This window comes from Sardina pilchardus, chromosome 1 (genome assembly GCF_963854185.1).
Source record: "Sardina pilchardus chromosome 1, fSarPil1.1, whole genome shotgun sequence".
Classification (NCBI taxonomy): Eukaryota; Metazoa; Chordata; class Actinopteri; order Clupeiformes; family Clupeidae; genus Sardina; species Sardina pilchardus.
In genome coordinates, this window is record NC_084994.1 from 51,115,383 (window position 1) to 51,133,963 (window position 18,581).

Below are 18,581 nucleotides of genomic sequence, written 5' to 3' on the forward strand. Positions count from 1 at the left end.
TTGTGTTTGGTTCAACTTTATTTTTCTAACATTTACTAGGCTAGGAAACATAGTCTATTCAATTATTTCCTGGTTTGACTGTCACTAACCAATTTCTTTCATCAATGTACCGCCGACCTCTTGTGTCTGCAACATCTTCAACATTTCATTTGATTCCCCACGTTTTGTAGATGTAGTCGTGAAGTGTCCAGTGACCGGTTTTCGCCGACAGGTGGAGATCACTTGCATTGCATTGCATTGTCGTGTGGGCGGTAAGGGGTCTACCCACCTCTGCCCATCGATTCTATTCGACTGTTTTGCATGGAGCCGTGCAAGGGGAGTTCCGTAAGAGAGCGAGCCGGCGCGTAATGAGAAAAGCTCGCACATCTTCCCAGTAGCCCATAGGCCTACCAAGAGATAGCCCAATGAGGGTGGCAGCAAACAGAAGCTCTTGTCCGACGGATACTTACACTAGCCCACTCTGAGCGTAAGCTCACGGAATCTGCAGCCGGGATGGCTGGTGGTCGAAGAGGTCTCGTGGCCCCACAGAATACTTTTCTAGAAAATATTGTTAGGCGATCAAACGGTAAGAAAAGCTTATGTTTCTACATTAAAATATTGACGACTATTGAAATGATTCACGGGATGTATAATATGCACAGTTACGACTGCTACAATTAAGATATTGTTTTATTTCCTTTACTTTTACCTTTAAATTATAGCATAATGACCACAATAGGCATGTTACAGCCAACTGTAAACATCCCAATGCCGCAGTGGGCAGTTGCCCTTGAAAGCGCAATGGCACAAGAGTTATCCCAGTTATTGTAGTGGTAGGTTATCGTAAAAAGTGGGGTTATAGCCTACTGTTGTATTTATTACAAATGCATGACAGTTGAGCTGACAGCACAGTTATAGTAATCTGGAATCGTTCTGAAATTAGCTAATGAGTAGCGTTATTGATGAACGTCCAAAGGCTATCCATTTTTGGGTAGGTACAGATTACGCGTGTCGCGTTTAGTACGCGTTTGTATCCTGATTTCATCAACGTGATTTAACCATATTTCTTTTCAACTTTTCAGTTTGGACATTATCTCATAGACAGACAGGTATAATTTCTTGTTTTGAAGTGGTGTCATTATATGTTGTTTCTGTGCACCCTCCATTTATTTGTGAGATCTTCTGTTTGCTTTCCCTCGTTTCCCAGTAGATCTGTTTTGTACATTTAGCTCATCCTGCCGGCTCATTCTTTCCCGTAGGCTACCCCTCTCCCTTCATTACCTAGCCTTCATTTTTACGTTTGATTTTATAGGTGAGCAAAGTGTGGACCCTATCAGAAGCTCGTTCACAAAACGTTTGGTCATGGTAGTTAAAGGACAGCATTGGCTGGATTTCTATACTGCCCAGATCTGCTGTGCCAGTGTCCCGTTCAGCATGTTTTTTTGACATCTTCACATTACGTAGTTTGATCCAGTTTGTAGAGATATTTTAAGATGCTCTCAGTTTCTAGGTCAGGTCTAGGTCAGACCTTTTGTGGCTGTTCTACACCGATTTAGGCCAATTTGTGACTTCTCATCAAGCCACATCATTGTAGCCTAACTCCTAAATACCTTACAGAGTTCAAGCAAATTCCTTTTAGTTTCTCACATTCTGAATGAGTGGCCCTTGTTGGACTGAAAGAGAATACAACATTACTGTTGCATCAATTGTTTGTTGCCATATCTCTCTGTAACTTACTTTCCCAACAGACACAAATTTTGTACTGGGCAATGCTCAGATTGTGGACTGGCCGATCGTGTACAGTAATGATGGATTTTGCAAACTATCTGGTTATCATCGTGCTGAGGTTATGCAGAAGAGCAGCACCTGCAGGTATTTGTGTTCTTTGGATTCTTACATTAGAAAAATGATCAACTAACAGATCATAGACCATGTGTCTGCTCGTACCATTCTAAAGCTGTATTTAATATTAGTATTAGTATTTATACTAGTATTTAAATGAACCCATATTTCTATTCTTTACTCTCCCTGCTATATGCAGGACACTAGAATATCTACCGATCTAGTAATGCCCATTCAGGTGTTTAGGTCCTCTAGTGACTGCACTGTAGGCCTACACAAACGTATATTACACCAATGATGAGCTGATGTAAGCTAACACAATGATACATGTCAATAATACACCTTACTTCCTGTGTTCATACCCAATTAGGTGAAGTTATCAAAGAGACACAACTCTGTAACCTCTGTGTTTTGTTCTTCCTATAGCTTCATGTATGGAGAGCTCACAGATAAAGACACATGTGAGAAAGTTCGACAGACATTTGAGAGCTATGAAATTAACTCCTTTGAAATTCTTATGTACAAGAAGAACAGTGAGTGGCATTTGTATTTACACACTTTATATTTTGTAAAGTGCAATAGGTCTAAAAAGATAAAGATGCCTTGGTACAGAAAATGATTAATGATTCCAGGGATGCCAGTGTGGTTCTTTGTGAAGATTGCACCGATTCGGAATGAACAAGACAAAGTGGTGCTGTTTCTATGTACTTTCAATGACATTACAGCCTTCAAGCAACCTATTGAAGATGATTCATCAAAAGGTTTGTGAATGTACCCAGATATGTTAATTTCTTCATAAGCAGGATTTATTTGGTAATGTTCTGTCGACGCTAATAAGGGACAGTCAGGTGGAGGGGCAAGGTGTTTGTTTCATTTGTCAGTCCTTGCTTTCATCTGTTTTCTCTGATTTATTTACTCTGATTTTAAGGTTGGGGGAAGTTTGCTCGTCTGACGCGAGCGTTGACAAGCAGCCGTGGGGTCATCCAGCAGCTGGCTCCCACTGTCCATAAAGGCGAGAATGTCCATAAGCACTCCCGTCTGGCAGAGGTAGCGTTTGTCAACCCAAATCATGTCAAGTCAGACCAAGTTTGTTTACAGAGGGGTGACATGTCGGCACTTCAGTTCTATGGTACAATGGTATAACTCATGGCTCACACAGTTCAGGCATGGTGAGAGTGCAGGTAGAATAAGGGTATTAGTATGTCAATTTTTTGGTATTTTACGGAACATTGAAAAACAATCAAATGAGCAATTATCTGTTATGTCCTCACATGCAGACAGGCCTGCTAGAATAACATTTTGATAGTCTAGTCTAGATACAGTATGTCCAGGGCCTTGAAGAAGGAAGTGTGTAGGATGTTGTGTGAGATAGGGTCTGATGTTATGTTCAATGTTATGAACTGACAAAAACCTGAGACAGAAGCCACAGAGCTCAAGCTACATTGGTCATTGAACAAATAGTCCAGGTTTGTGGAATGTGGGGAGCTTAACTGAGCTGAAGATGAGTTACTCAATCTCAACTGCCCCTGTGCCTGTAGACAGAAAACAGGAGGGTTTGAAACATTCAGCCCTGTGGCACACCACTGGAGGAGTATACAACCGAATAAACAAATGCTATGCAAATACAAGTATACACTGCTTTTTCAGAGAAATGTGTTATAATAGTATAGGACCTTGACAGTAAGCATCAAATATTTGGCAGGGCAAAATGAGGCTGCAGTGCGAAGTGTAGGAGCAGATTGAGATATCTGTGCGGGTAAAATAAGGGTACAGTTCAATAAGTGAGCTGGGACTCAGTCTGACTTTAAAGGCAAATTCCTTGATGACCAATAAGCTCATCTGTCTTTTCCACATTCAGAAACAGATTGTTGTTTTGGCACATTAACACATACTGCAGCCTTAGGGGATGCCAGTGCCAAGTATGGTGAGACTAGAGGAGGTGTGTGTGTGTGCGTGTGTGTGCGTGTGTGTGTGTGTGTGTGTGTGTGTGTGTGTGTGTGTGTGTGTGTGTGTGTGTGTGTGTGTGTGTGTGTGTGTGTGTGTGTGTTAATGGCACAAACAAACTGTCACAAACTGTCTCCTCAGGTGTTGCAGCTGGGCTCTGATATTCTTCCCCAGTATAAGCAAGAGACTCCCAAGACCCCCCCTCACATCATCCTGCACTACTGTGCCTTCAAGACCACGTGGGACTGGGTCATCCTCATCCTCACCTTCTACACGGCCATCATGGTGCCCTACAACGTCTCCTTCAAGACCAAGCAGAACAACGTCACCTGGCTGGTGGTGGACAGTATAGTGGACGTCATCTTCCTGGTGGACATCGTGCTGAACTTCCACACAACGTTTGTGGGACCAGGAGGGGAGGTGATCTCTGACCCCAAGCTCATCCGCATGAACTATGTGAAGACCTGGTTTGTCATTGACCTGCTGTCCTGTTTACCTTACGATGTCATCAATGCCTTTGAGAATGTAGACGAGGTGGGTATGTTTTTTTTTTTCTTGAAGTATTTTGAAATAAATATAATGTGTGATAGTGTATGAACATCTAAATAGTAGAGTCTCACTTTACATGCAACTTTGTAGTTTTCCATAGATTTGCATTTCTGAGTGAAAGAGGTTAATGAAAAATCTGACACAGTTATAATTCTTGACATGGAATAAGTGTTACCGGTAGTTCTAATGTAATACTTGAATTTCACTGTGATCCCCAAACGAATGACAACCCAATATTCATAATCAATGCAAACAAATGCAATACTCTCAGTCCAAATCTTATATCAATACAGTAAACCTCCATTACAAGGGTATACATTCATGCATATACTGTATCTACCCCTATTTTTACTGTCTGGACCAACAACTTAATTTACATCAGCATTAACTTAAATAGTGATTATTTACGGGTGAATTGAAGTGAAAATACTGTATATAGTTTTGTAGGATTGAAGTCACAGTAAACTGAGCTGAAAGTCACCAAGACCTTTGTTGAATGGAGGCTTGTTTTAAACAGTGTCTGTTTTTCAAATTCAAGGATTCTTGTTTGGTAGAACTGAACCCTGCCGAGTCAAATCCTTCAAAGACGAGGCAAGACTTCCTCTTAGCAATCAGAAAACACACAATGAAACAGACTAGTGAGTGTGCAGGAACTGCAGGTGTGCCATTCTCCCACTTCAATAAATTCAATTATACATGTTTGATTTGTTTTCTAAAATAAACCACAGAGCAGCAACCATCAAGCAAAATGGTCAAGAGAAAAAAGCACTAATGAGCTCGCTACTGCTCTCACTGGTAAAGGTTTAAATACCATTCCTAAATGCCTTCTTATACGCCATTACGGTGTGAGTGAGTTCAAAATGGTAAAAATGACCTGAGCCCATAGTTCATTTAGGCTACTTTACATAGAGACAATAAGATGATGTTTACATTTAAATGCATAGTGAACTTGTTTTGTACGGATTTGAAATCCTCCATAAATATGTGCACAGGATTGTGGGTGTTTCGAGCACGCTGAGGATACATACATGCATCCTCGAAAAATTGAGAAAACGAAGGACTTCGTCCTTGGTAGAATTTGGTAGACTTTGATGGATGCTTGACATTGGAACTGTACTACAGCGGGACTTGATGACGTAACAGCCTTCAAATAGCAGGCTTGAAGGATCCCACCTTGACTTTGAGAAACAGCCTTGAGTCTTATGTCTCAAGGGTGGGTATGAAAGAACATGAGCAGCAAGAAATTGTCCAGATTTTCTATAACTGTGAAGACCCAACGGCATCCAAGTCAGCAGCATTCCTTTGAGAGCTCAAGCTCATCTTTTGCTCCACTTTAAAACTTCTGTATGCCGGTACAGTTAGCCAGTACAGTAATTTAAAGTTTATGTAAAGTGCCCATTATGTAATTCCTTATTCTCTTAAGCTATTCTCCCAGCTCAATAGGAATCCAGTGGAACTGTTTCGGACCACAATGAACACTCTGAATATGGATTTGACAGGCTAACAGTAACCAGTTGACTCCCTGCTAATAGGAATTGTATTTTCATTAAATCTGGAACTTTTCAAAGGCTGACGATAAGTGTTGGTCCAGTGAGGATGGCAAGATTTCACCGCCAAACTGTTATAGGAGATAATGGAAGTGATAGCTCAGACTCTAACAGACTGAATGAGAAATTCAAAAAGAGAGGTTATCTTTCTCGCCTTCTTGCATTTGCAAATACACATTAAAAAACACTTTTAAAAAGCCCATTTACAGTAAGATGTAATGGATTACACATTTGGCTACATATTGCACAGTAGTAACTGTACTAGAACACAATTTGCACAAGCCATTGAAAGAGTGTATTACAGTTTGAGGGGGAATTGTAGAAACTGTCACTGTACTTCATTTTGCTTAAATCATACATGATTAATTTTCCCATTCCCATCCCTCTACTACAATGTTAAATTGTACGTCCATCACCAAAGGCAGGCTTGAATTGCACAATGAGAAATGAGCCCCCTCAAATGTATGAATACATGTAGGAAAATGTCAACTCCATCCACCCATTTTAATGATGTCATATAAATGGAAATCAGCATGTGATGGATTTTTAATTTGCACTTCAGGAGTCAATCATGGCGTCTACTCTCCTCTATTCTAAATAATGGGATAAACATGAGCAGAACAGAGCGGTCTCGGCCGGCTAGTCTTACATGTTTCTTCTGCTGCTTTGCTCTCTTTCTGTCTCGCGGGTTCTGTTGTGCCAATGCAAAGAGGGGAAAGGGAGTTGATTTGAACACATTGTTGCCTCAGAGGGCCTAACATGTCAACATGCGTTATCCAGCTCCCTGAGTTTTTGTTTGTGTGCTTGTGTCTGTGTGGCCATGCAGCAGAAGCTATGCCCTCGTAGTGTTGACAAAGCGCTACTGTCACATTTTGCTGCATTTCAGCAGAAATAACAAGCTGTGCTGAACATACCTTGTGATTTGTTTTGGATTCATGGAACATTGTTACGGTGCCCAATAAGATACAGTGATGTTGAAATCTGTAGGTGTAGTGAAGACAGGCTTTGTTTCACATGTCGAACAAAAAGGAATTCAAACATTCATTTTCAGACATTCAGAAATGGTCCAAGGAACCTACTCTCAGAGGTATTACAATTTCGAACCTTACCGTTCAACTTAGAAAGGACACTGCTGGATTTAATGTACATGATTGTGAAGAACAATTATACTGGTGTGTTTAACAGTTAAGTATGGTTATGGTTATTGCTATTTGGAAGACACCTTTGTCCAAAGCAACATAAAAATAAAAACAATACTATAGAATTAATTTAGCGGTGAACAATTTCAAAAGTTGGTCAGACTACAGTAGGGAGAATAGCAACATAAACTATACACTATCAATTCAAGCAGTAACCTAATGAAATATATGAATAGAGTACATAGGAGTATATAGCAAGTCAACAATAAAGTAATTTAATCAATCAAATAGATCAAGTAGATCATAGTCAGACAAATCACTTCCTACCTCATATTTCTCCTCTGTGTGTATGACGTGTCTTCTTTAGGATTTAAAAGTCGCTCTTTCTCTCCCCGTGCTGCTCCTCCACGCGGCGGCCGTGTGCAGGGCATCAGCAGTCTCTTCAGCTCGCTGAAGGTGGTGCGCTTGCTGCGTCTGGGCCGCGTGGCCCGTAAGCTGGACCACTACATCGAGTACGGCGCGGCCGTGCTGGTGCTGCTGGTCTGTGTGTTCGGCCTGGCCTCCCATTGGCTGGCCTGCATCTGGTACAGCATCGGAGACTACGAGGTCATCGACGAGGACGCCAACGTGGTGCGCACGGACAGCTGGTTGTACCTGCTGAGCGAGACGATGGGCACGCCGTACCGCTTCAATGCCACGGGCACCGGGAGGTGGGAGGGCGGGCCCAGCAAGGACTCGGTGTACATCACCTCCCTCTACTTCACCATGACCAGCCTCACCAGCATCGGCTTTGGGAACATCGCCCCTACAACAGACGGGGAGAAGACCTTTGCTGTAGCCATGATGATGATTGGATGTAAGTTCTGTTTTAAAGCATATTTTGGGGCTTTTTTGACTCTATTGTGACAGGACAGTGAAGAGAGAGACAGAAATGCAGAAATGTTGTGCACCAGTAGACGCTGACTGGGCACATGTTTGTCCAGTGTCAAGGCTGATCCAGAAAGCTGTGTTTTGGGCCTGAGGGACATGCACTGGTTAGATGATGCTCCAGCAGAGTACATGTACCCACTTCCCCCCCCTCTGCACAGAGGAAAGCGGCTACATTTGATTTTAGTCTATACATAACCTAGGATGTACTGTAGCTAAAGATGAACCATTCCCTAAGTACATTGTCTCTAGATAAGCCAAGGATGATAGGATCAGTTTATCCACATAATATAACAGTGACTTGCCTTCCAAATGATCCCTGCAATATCTGTATTAACTAATAATAATTTAAGTGAATGTAATTTCTAGTAGTTCTCCCCCCTTTTCTGTGAAGACCTGAAGACCCTGAATCTGACCCTGTCCCTGTTGTGGAGAAATGTGTGTTATGTGTTGTGTGCTGTTACACCTAAAGGAAAACATCAAGTGCACCAGGGCAACCAATGCAGTTAGTTAGTCTGGAGCCTTGAAGTTAGATTTGCCATTCCACCAAAGAATGACCACAAATGACAGAAAAGCCTGAACCAGTGCCAGTTAAAAGTAGTAACAGACATGACTGATAGAGGTAGGTAGGTGCCAGTTAAAAGTACAGTAGTAACAGACATGACTGATAGAGGTAGGTAGGTGCCAGTTAAAAGTACAGTAGTAACAGACATGACTGATAGAGGTAGGTAGGTGCCAGTTAAAAGTACAGTAGTAACAGACATGACTGATAGAGGTAGGTAGGTGCCAGTTAAAAGTACAGTAGTAACAGACATGACTGATAGAGGTAGGTAGGTGCCAGTTAAAAGTACAGTAGTAACAGACATGACTGATAGAGGTAGGTAGGTGCCAGTTAGAAGTACAGTAGTAACAGACATGACTGATAGAGGTAGGTAGGTGCCAGTTAAAAGTACAGTAGTAACAGACATGACTGATAGAGGTAGGTAGGTGCCAGTTAGAAGTAGTAACAGACATGTAACAGTTTAATTTGAACAGCCACGGGGAGCCAGTGGAGAGTAATGTTTGTTAAGCACAAATAATACATGTAATGTAAAGATGAAGTGTGAAAAAGAAATGTTGGTGGAATGATTTACCCTGTGCTCTCCGTTCCTGTGCTAGTTTGGGTCTTTCAAGAGGGTCTAAAGGCATATCTGTTCAGCATGTATTTAGTCAATGAAGCATTTCTTATGAGTTATGGTTTGTATATATTATATTATACAATATTCGACAGTATTGTTTATTATTGCTATTCTCCTTAGTGTAGTCTTACAGGGAAGCTACACCAGGCGCGTACAGTAACTGAAGCTACACCGGGCTCATCACCATAGCATCTGGTATAGCTACTTCCATTGGTTATAGTGGAAGCTAATTGTTGCAGCAGACACAACACAAACAGAACGCTTCAGTTACGTGCCTGATGTAGCATCCCTTTTACCAACTTTTTAAAACTGTTCACTGTTAATTTAACTGTTAAATTGTATTGTTTGTATTTGTAAGTTGCTTTGGACAAAAGCATCTGCCAAATCCCATACATGTTCTAGATAAGGTTTAGTTTCTTCTTCTGATTGGAAATTAATTGATTTCCAACTACAGTATATTGTAATAGTACAATATGAAGCTGGAAGTCCAACCAAAGCCATGTATTTGTGTGTGTGTGTGTTGTGAGTGAGCTGTATTGAGTTCATCTTGTCATGTGATGTGGCCTTGTTTGGCCTCAGGGTGATTTGTATGTTCACTGCTGGATGAAGCTGATGTGTGTTGGCAGGGCAAGTAAGGCTTGCAAGAAGCAAGGCTATGACCAGAAGTCTTTTGTGCAAGTGTCTGAGTTTCTGGACATTGAAGTTAAGATAGGTGTATATGTGTGTGTGTCGGGGGCGTGTGAGTGTGTGTGTGTGGGGGGTGGGGTAGGGGGCAAAGTGGGCAGATGTGTATGATGTGTGTGTATGTGTGTGTGAGTGTATGTTAGTGATTGGCAGAGGACAAAATGATAACGATGGGTTGAGTAAGTATATCTATACAAGTGTGCACATGTAACGGTAGCTAACTGGGTGGTATGTTGGTAAAGCTCCTTCCTGGCGCCTCAAGAGTAGTGCTGGCAAGAGAGCTAGTAGCCTGGGCTCCCAATCCGAGTTTGTGGGTTCAAGTCCGGGTGTGTGCAACACACACACACACACACACACACACACACACACACACACACACACACACACACACACACACACACACACACACACACACACACACATTTGAAGAGTTCTTTTCCAAAACGCTATATCCACCATTTTAATACATTTTCACAAATATTTTTTTTTAATTTTGTTTTTCAAGTGATTTCATTGAAACTGTATTGGATTATGTTTAGTTGATTTATCTTTACTACATCAAAACAAAACATCTGCAGTTTTATTGAAATTGAGTGAAATACACCATTAAATAATATGACTTTTTAATATTTTCAAAAATGGATTTATAGCGTTTTGGAAAAGAGCTCTTCATTTACAAAGTACCAATGGACTTTCATCAGCAATAATAGTATTTTGGTGTCCCTGGTATCGTTGACCGAAAATGTCTGAAAAAAGGAAGGGGAAAAAAAGCAAAAGAAAAAAGTGAACAACTTCTATATGACTGTGCTGCACTAGCAGGAACTGAAAGCTTTAGGCTACATAAAACATTGAAAGACATCAAAGTGAAATGAGTTCATAGGAAGTGTTGTTGCAAAGAGAAGCAGTCCCCGCAGAGCTGTATGGCACCCCTGTGGAGAGGCGGTGTGATAGTCTGAGTGGAGACACAGTCCCCTCATATTCATGAGTTTTCATCAGGTCCCTTCCCACAGGTGTATTAATCAAGCACCATGCAGTCTGCATTCATAATCGAGGGGCTTGATTTTATACACCTGTGGTAAGGGACCTGATGAAACCCATGAATTTTGATGTCTGCTATGACTGAACTGCAGTATGTAAGCAAATGTCGTAGAATAGCCTAATCTAACAAATGCATGTGGAGATTCTGACAACAGAAGTTGAATCTGTCAGTTGTGCAAACTACATCTGTCAGTTGTACAAACTACATCTGTCAGTTATTGTAGGCCTACAAACGTTCATGTTTTGTTTGTGGGAATGGTGTCTAGGTTTGAGTTGAGGTACAGAGATAGAGAACGTTCCTTGCAACTCCAAACTCCTACAGTTCATTAATTTCACTAACATTAACATTAACAGTGTTGGTCACATTTGTTTTGGTGGTTTGGTGCTAATCCGATCTTCTGTCTTCTTTCCCCCTCAGCCCTTCTGTATGCCACCATCTTTGGTAACGTCACCACCATCTTCCAGCAGATGTACGCCAACACCAACAGATACCACGAGATGCTCAACAGTGTGCGCGACTTCCTGAAGCTCTACCAGGTCCCTAAGGGCCTGAGTGAGAGAGTGATGGACTACATCGTGTCCACCTGGTCCATGTCCAGGGGCATTGATACTGATAAGGCATGTCGCAAGATGTGTTTCATACAGTACTGGCTACTTCCTATTTGTACAATTCAGATTACACTATGCCTAATAAAAAATAATAACTCCACTGTTGACATTATTCATCATGATGGAACTCTGTCATGAGCTGAATTTTCTGCGTGTTTGACCTATAGGTGCTGCAGATCTGTCCCAAGGACATGCGTGCAGACATCTGTGTTCACTTGAACCGGAAGGTTTTTAAAGAGCACCCGGCCTTCCGACTGGCCAGTGATGGATGTCTCCGTGCTCTGGCCATGGAGTTCCAGACGGTCCACAGTGCCCCTGGTGACCTGATCTTCCACGCAGGCGAGAGTGTGGACAGCCTCTGCTTTGTGGTGTCGGGGTCACTAGAGGTCATCCAAGATGATGAGGTCGTTGCCATCTTGGGTGAGTTTTATGTGCTTTAGGAGAGTCAGTATGTTGGCAGAAATGTTCATAAGATGTTTCTAAAGCTAGGAAAAAAGTGCATATTTGAAACAGTTTAACTTGCACATTTTAAACTGAAAGTTGCACATTTCTACTTCCCCAGAAGTGTTTTCCCCAGAAATGTCTGATATTATGAAACTAGAAATGAACAAAAAGATCAATATAATAAGTTATGTAACACATATAAAGTTGAAGTTCACACCTACAGCTTTATTTTTGGACACCTGATTTATAATACCCTCCACAATTATTGGCACCCTCGGTACAGAAAAGGGCTATTTTTGGTGAATCTCTCACTCAAATAAATAAATAAATAAAGTCCAACCTTTTGCAGTAAATTTATTTTGATGAAATTGTTATTTTGTTATCAAAATCACATTTGCCACAATTATTGTCACCCCTGTTACTGAAGCATTTTGAAGCACCAGTAATTCATGACTTCCTGGGGTATAACATGTGGTGACACAGAGTTCAAATGCCCTAGTCATTCTTCAGTATGGGAAGACGAAGACTAAGCAATTCAGGACATCTTGCTAATAATATCATACACATGTGTACTGCAACATACAACACATGTAGATATTGTAACAGACCTGAAATGTCAAGTGCATTTTACTCTGGATGAAGTCTTGCAGTCTTGCGATGAATAGGGTTTGGAAAATTGCCAAACAATGTTGTGGTTAACACAACTGGTTATGCTTCATTTCTTTTATCATCAGAACAACAGTGCTATATAAAAACATGGAGATAGAGCAGAGTTGTGGAGGAGGATGAAGAGGAGGAGGAGGAGGATGATGATGGTGGAAGAGATAAATGAGTAAGATAGCCCAGAGTGATTTACTGTATAATACTGATGCGTACTTCCCCTAGTGAGCTTATCTGTCTGATGTTCAGGTTCATAAAGACATGAGGGGTTGGGTGAGAATCAAATATTTATGCTGTCCTGTTCCTCAGTTTATGTGCAACACCGCTAAAGGCCTTTCAAAGAAATGGTCTTTGGCAGGCATTTGTTTGTGACTGGAAACTGACTGTATTAATATTTAATGCCGTATTAGGGACTGGATTTAGAAGTTTCATGTTTTAATGATTTGAGAAACAAATTGTTTTTCCCTCCTGCACAATGCACATCTATTCATTCAAACATGCACCATTTTCAGGATCTGTGAGAGAATCTGGCTAATGAATTTGTTAATAGTCACATTTTCCAGCATGAACCGGATCTGTGAGGAGTAAATGCAGGTCAATTACATCATCATATGTAAAAGGTTTAGGCTGCTGGTGATCAGCTTCAGCAGTGGTCATTTCTTGCTAGAGAAGTTCATATGGAACAGTGTAGCACAGGAAAAGCTAATGTAATGCTTTTATACAGTATACAAAATGGAAATGAAAAACAACCAGGGCAATGTCTTGCCTGAGTTCTGTGAAAAGCTGTCTGTTATAATCACCATTATCGCAAGTTATTGTTATTGAAAATGCATGAATGGAGTATTCCGTCTTTCACTCAGGACATTGTTTATCTTTTAGGAAAAGGGGATGTGTTTGGGGATGTGTTTTGGAAGGAGCTGAATCTGGCCCAGTCCTGTGCCAATGTCCGTGCGCTCACCTACTGTGACCTCCACATCATAAAGCGCGACGCGCTGCAGAAGGTCCTGGAGTTCTACACATCTTTTTCAAACCACTTTGCACGCAATCTACATCTGACATACAACCTAAGGAAGAGGGTGAGCGTTCAGTATTGTCCTTTTGTTGTGCCTTTGGAATTCTGTAGGACATACATTGTGTGGTCGTCAAGTTTACAGTGACATTCATGTGCTTATTTCATGACACTGATGATTCAAAGCATTATTTTAAATACCACATATGAAAATAGAGTGTTGCTCCATAACAGATCATACAAAAAAAGGCTGAGTCTAATGACTCTCTTACTTACAACCACAGTGGCCTCCGTGGTGTGGTGAGAGGATAGTGACAGTTGAGTTCATTATCAGACAGAAGACGAATGCCTCAGCGTCTCTGAATGGAGCTCTGGGTTACTGTAAGCAGGTGGGGAGAGAAACAGACAGGGAGTTTGACAGAACCAAAGATCTGATGGACGCTGGTAAACAAGAAAGTACACAGAGGCGGCAGAAGCTTTCATCCGAGTGTTTATCTTTATTTCTGCCACTTGTAAGATAAGGTGTAGCATTTATACCAGACGATTTGTGATTGCAAATCTACTGGCATGAATACCAAGTATAAAATAACATTAAGAAACAAACAAAATGATATAACAGAGCAAATAACTGTCACAGCCGATAGACTAGGGAAGTTCATCTGAAACCCAGAGGCAAACCCATGGGGATAATGAAAACAGATTTAAATCAGCTGTCAACCAAGAAGTCACCAGGCAAAGCTCTGTGGCCAAAACAGTCTGTTGGTTAGTATCACTGTGCAACTTTAGAATTTCACAAGAACCCAGCTAGAATTCAGCCAGAAGATCTAAACTGGACTCAGTCGTAATGTTTATGGTTATGGGATTTGGCAGACGCTTCTGTCCAAAGCAGCGTACAAATAAAAACAATACAGTAGTTAAATTGAACAGTTTGATTTGATTTGATTTGATTTATTTTTGGATTAAGACAAAATAAGACAAGACAAATCCAAAGGATGACATGCAAAAGTACAATACTTATTTCCAGCATGGTCCTTGACAGTAGGTGTGAACAGTTCACATTCTGTTGTGCTTTTCTGCAGATTGTTTTCCGTAAAATCAGCGACGTGAAGCGTGAGGAAGAGGAGCGACTGAGGAGAAAGGACGAGGCCCCGCTGAACCTCCCCCCGGACCACCCCGTGCGGCGTCTGTTCCGGCGTTTCCGGGAGCAGCGGGAGGCGCGTCTGGCGGCGGAGCGGGCGAGGCTGGCCCTTCTGGAGGGGAAGGACATCGAGAAGGGCTCCGTCCACGCCGAGCACGCCACGCTGGTCTGTGAGCTCCGTCCAGCCACGAGCATCGTCACGGTCACCGAGAGTCCCTCGGCTCCTGTTACATCAGCCTCCTCCTCCTCCTCCTCCTCCGCCGCCAAGCTCGCCGGACGTGCCAAGCTCGACGCCCCCTACGGCACGCCAGATGGCACAAAAACAGCGGAGCTGCCAAAGGGCCGTGGGTGGGGCCGCTTTAAGGAGGCGCCAGGTAAGCGCGACCACACCCACCACGCCTGGGTGACGGTCGCCAAGGCCGAGTCCATGGAGACGCTGCCAGACCGGACAAAGTCGCACGACGAGGTCATCTTGCTGAAGAAGACGGACTCGTGCGACAGCGGCATCACCAAGAGTGACCTCCGGCTGGACAGTCCGGTGCAGGCGGCGCCGGGCGGGGTGGTGGTGGCGGCGGGGGGGGAGGGGGAGGGCAGGCGGGTGTTCCAGATGAGCGCGGAGCAGCTGGACGTGCAGGGCGCGCTGCTGGAGCTGCGGCAGGAGCTGCGGGGGGAGATGCGGGCGCTCAGCGGGCGCATCACGGCCCTGGAGGCACAGCTGGCCGAGATGCTGCGGCTCCTGCGGCGCAAGAGCAGGTCGGCGTCCACCGCCGCGCACCACGAGCCCTCGCAAGGCTCCGCCGACGACGACGACACGCTCTCGTGAGTCCGGAGGACGGACCTCTACTCAGGACTCCCCTGCACAGCCAGGGAGGGCCAGTGTGCTGGACGAGACCCATGAGTGGCCAGTCAAGTGACCAGTCAAGTGTCCAGTCAAGTGCTCATGTGAGAGTCTTGATGTTCACTTTGTGATTCACCGTGATGTCTTGATCTTCAGTGGTCATAACCTGCAAAAGCATCCGTGTGTGCGTGTGTGGCTGTGTGAGTCTGTGTGTGTGTGTGTGTGTGTGTGGCTGTGGGTGTTTATGGGGGGGGGGGGGGTGAATACCATAGTATAATGTGAAAAATGATGTAAGTGGCATCATACAGGTTTTAAAGTGTGGTGGATGTTTCAGTGAGGGAGGGATGAACACACCCAATGAGCGAGGCTTTTCCCTACAGCAGACTTGTACTCCCACTTGGTCTTGGACACCCTGTGAAACAGCTCGAACAACACAACGTCCCTAGTTATATTGTCCAAATAAATCAGTTAGCATGCCAACTGACTTTTATCAGTGCCTGTTGTGTTTACAAGGTGTGTTTGCTGGCTGTTAGCAAGCTAGACCACTATATTATGACAAAAATGTATCTTAAATCTTTAAAATGCTGTGCCCTACAGAGTGAGTTTTCAGACGGCATTCTGAAATAATACAAACGACTAACTGCCAGTGAAAGGTGCTCTGACATCATTAGTGTATCCAATGGAACCCACGGTTTATGACTTTCTAATTACAAGGTTCCATCCATGTTAACCTTTCAGCCTTAGGCTTGAAAACTCTCATCATGTCTCAAGGTAAACTAGGCCTTGGGGACACAATATCATGAGGAAATTGTGGGAAGAAAATTAGATTCTGCTGTAAGCATATGCACATAATGCATTTGACAACAGTGTTATTATTGGATTTGGCCTGCAGTGCCACCGTCTCAGATTATTAGCCTAGCTAGGCCCATGGGTTTCTGTCCTGCCACTTTCCCCACTGATTAGCAGGCTGGTCGCGAGGGAGATTACTGATGTGAGCTAATGTTTCCCAATCTGAAACTGGTGCTATTACCAAGCCACACATCTCGGTAGGATTCTGAAAGTTGTCCAGTGTACTGGCTGCCAATGACTGATCTATTCTTCGATATATTGACAGCGGCGTCTGTGGCTTGGCTGAGTAGCAAAGGCATGTCCCATAATGGATGTGAGGGTTTTCATTAACATTGTAAGAGTAGTGGGGATCAGATAATGAATAATTGTTATGCTCCCACCCCATCACCCTGCCCCATCTGTAGCCTCATTTGAGCCCTGCTATAATGTGAGCTGCTCTGTGTCTTTAAGTGGACAGCTTTTATGCATATCAAGGACAAACAGGAGAGTTTCAGTATATTTGTTAAATATCTGAGTCTTGTTTTTTATGTATCACTCAACTGAAACACTTTGTCAGTTATCCCATCAAACTAACTTGCATGCTATGGGAATGTGTAGTTTCAGGTACCCAAGCGTTTAGATGGTAATGGAGTGGTTTGCACTTTAACTGATTGATAAATGGTAGTTTGATTTATGATGAGATGCCTTGCAGTACTGAAACAATGAGGTCATGTCTAATAAATAATAATAGTAATAATGATAAAAACATGGAAGAGACTGTCATAGAATGGCAGAGTGGCAATAAATGACACAAAACTGTGAGGATCCTAATCAGTTGTGTTTGGGTATCTGTCTGTAATACATTTTTTTGTGTGGTAATATGTACTAATCGTCAGGGGGAGAACAGGGGGTTGATCATGTGAGTTGTTTCACTTTTGAAAGTATAACATATTAAATCCAAAGAATATTTATTTGTGCTTAAACTAGTTCAAATGATGCATGGTCTCTTTTTATGATGGTGACCACCAGTGTTTGCTCAATGATTATAACATGTTGAATGAAAGGGAGGAGGGCATGTCAGTCAACTTAATACTAATGTGTTATGTGCGACATATCAGCATTATTAACTGAAATATTTATCTGTTTATTCCATTTTGCTATGCAAGAGTAAATATGGCTTAACTGGACTCCTTGTTAAGATGGGCGAATTGAGATGACATTTATTTTCATGAGTTGAAATATTTTGCACAGTAAAATCTCATTTCCTTGACGTATGCTTTTATAGCAAACAGTAGAGTGAAGTACGGGGACATGGAGAAACAGGAGTCCTGTGATAATCCATTCAACACAGGAAATGAGAACATTACAGGATTAACATAAGAACCTTTCTTTTTTATTATCTATTTTATTATCATGGTTAATTATTATTTATTATTATTGTTATTATTATTGTGTAAAATTAAATCATACTTACTTTAAGCACAAAGTCTTTGTATGAAATATACATGTACCAACTGTCAACTGTTACTCATTAAATATTTTTATACTTTTCTCTGAACCAATCATTTATTTCATGGGTGGCAACATTACATTAATTAATGAGCATTAAGCCCCAAGTCCTTTATGCATACCCACATACACCTGCTAATGTATCTCCTAATTATGTCCCTTCAGTCAAATGTCCTTTAGAATGCCAGTTAAATGATGACCATGAAGTACTGCTGTTTTTCTTCTTTTCTTTTGGCCAATGGTATTTCACTTGGATGACAGTAGTGGGATGACCACTTTTTCTTGAGTGATTCACTGCAGCTTTGTTGTTGATGTGGTGGGAGGCAATCAGCCTGAGCCCTGGCATACATGTTGTTCCTTTGTTGCAGCAGATGTCAAAGGCTCGTTGCTTCAACAATGAATTTGCCAAGTTCTTGTATTGGCATTAGAAGTTCCATGTTGGCTGTTGTGCTGTCCATCAGTGAAGTTAGTCTCGGTTCAGTTTTTTGACATGACAGTGAATGAGTTGTACACTCAGGTGTCCCAGCTCATTAAATGAATCATCATTTCAAATGATGATATTCACACAACATCAATTCTGAAGTCTAAATGAGCTGCATCTTTTGTAACAGAGATACATAGCATATTGCACACATCTGAAATAACTAGTGGCACAATTACTAGATGAAGCCTGCAAAGATTTTGCAAGCAAGACTTTAATTAGTATATTCTGCGAACTT

At 42.2% G+C, this 18,581-nt stretch overlaps 1 protein-coding gene across 1 annotated transcript; it reads left to right on the forward strand.

Annotated features, from left to right (window-relative positions):
• Positions 1–313: 313 nt before the first annotated feature.
• On the forward strand, positions 314–15,751 carry kcnh1b (potassium voltage-gated channel, subfamily H (eag-related), member 1b). The gene is made up of 11 exons (XM_062549103.1): positions 314–565; positions 1,728–1,851; positions 2,248–2,354; positions 2,454–2,582; positions 2,750–2,868; positions 3,907–4,299; positions 7,427–7,856; positions 11,246–11,445; positions 11,604–11,856; positions 13,420–13,616; positions 14,629–15,751. Exons 1-11 carry the CDS (start codon positions 493–495, stop codon positions 15,508–15,510), a joined length of 2,907 nt encoding a protein of 968 aa, XP_062405087.1. The 5' UTR covers positions 314–492; the 3' UTR covers positions 15,511–15,751.
• Positions 15,752–18,581: the final 2,830 nt, after the last annotated feature.

Excerpts from the sequence above, each read along its gene's own strand:
- kcnh1b (XM_062549103.1), top strand. The coding sequence starts at position 493 with ATGGCTGGTGGTCGAAGAGGTCTCGTGGCCCCACAGAATACTTTTCTA. Across the intron at positions 2,583-2,749 it reads TGAAGATGATTCATCAAAAG|GTTGGGGGAAGTTTGCTCGT; the intron begins GTTTGTGAATGT and ends TCTGATTTTAAG. Across the intron at positions 4,300-7,426 it reads CCTTTGAGAATGTAGACGAG|GGCATCAGCAGTCTCTTCAG; the intron begins GTGGGTATGTTT and ends GGCCGTGTGCAG.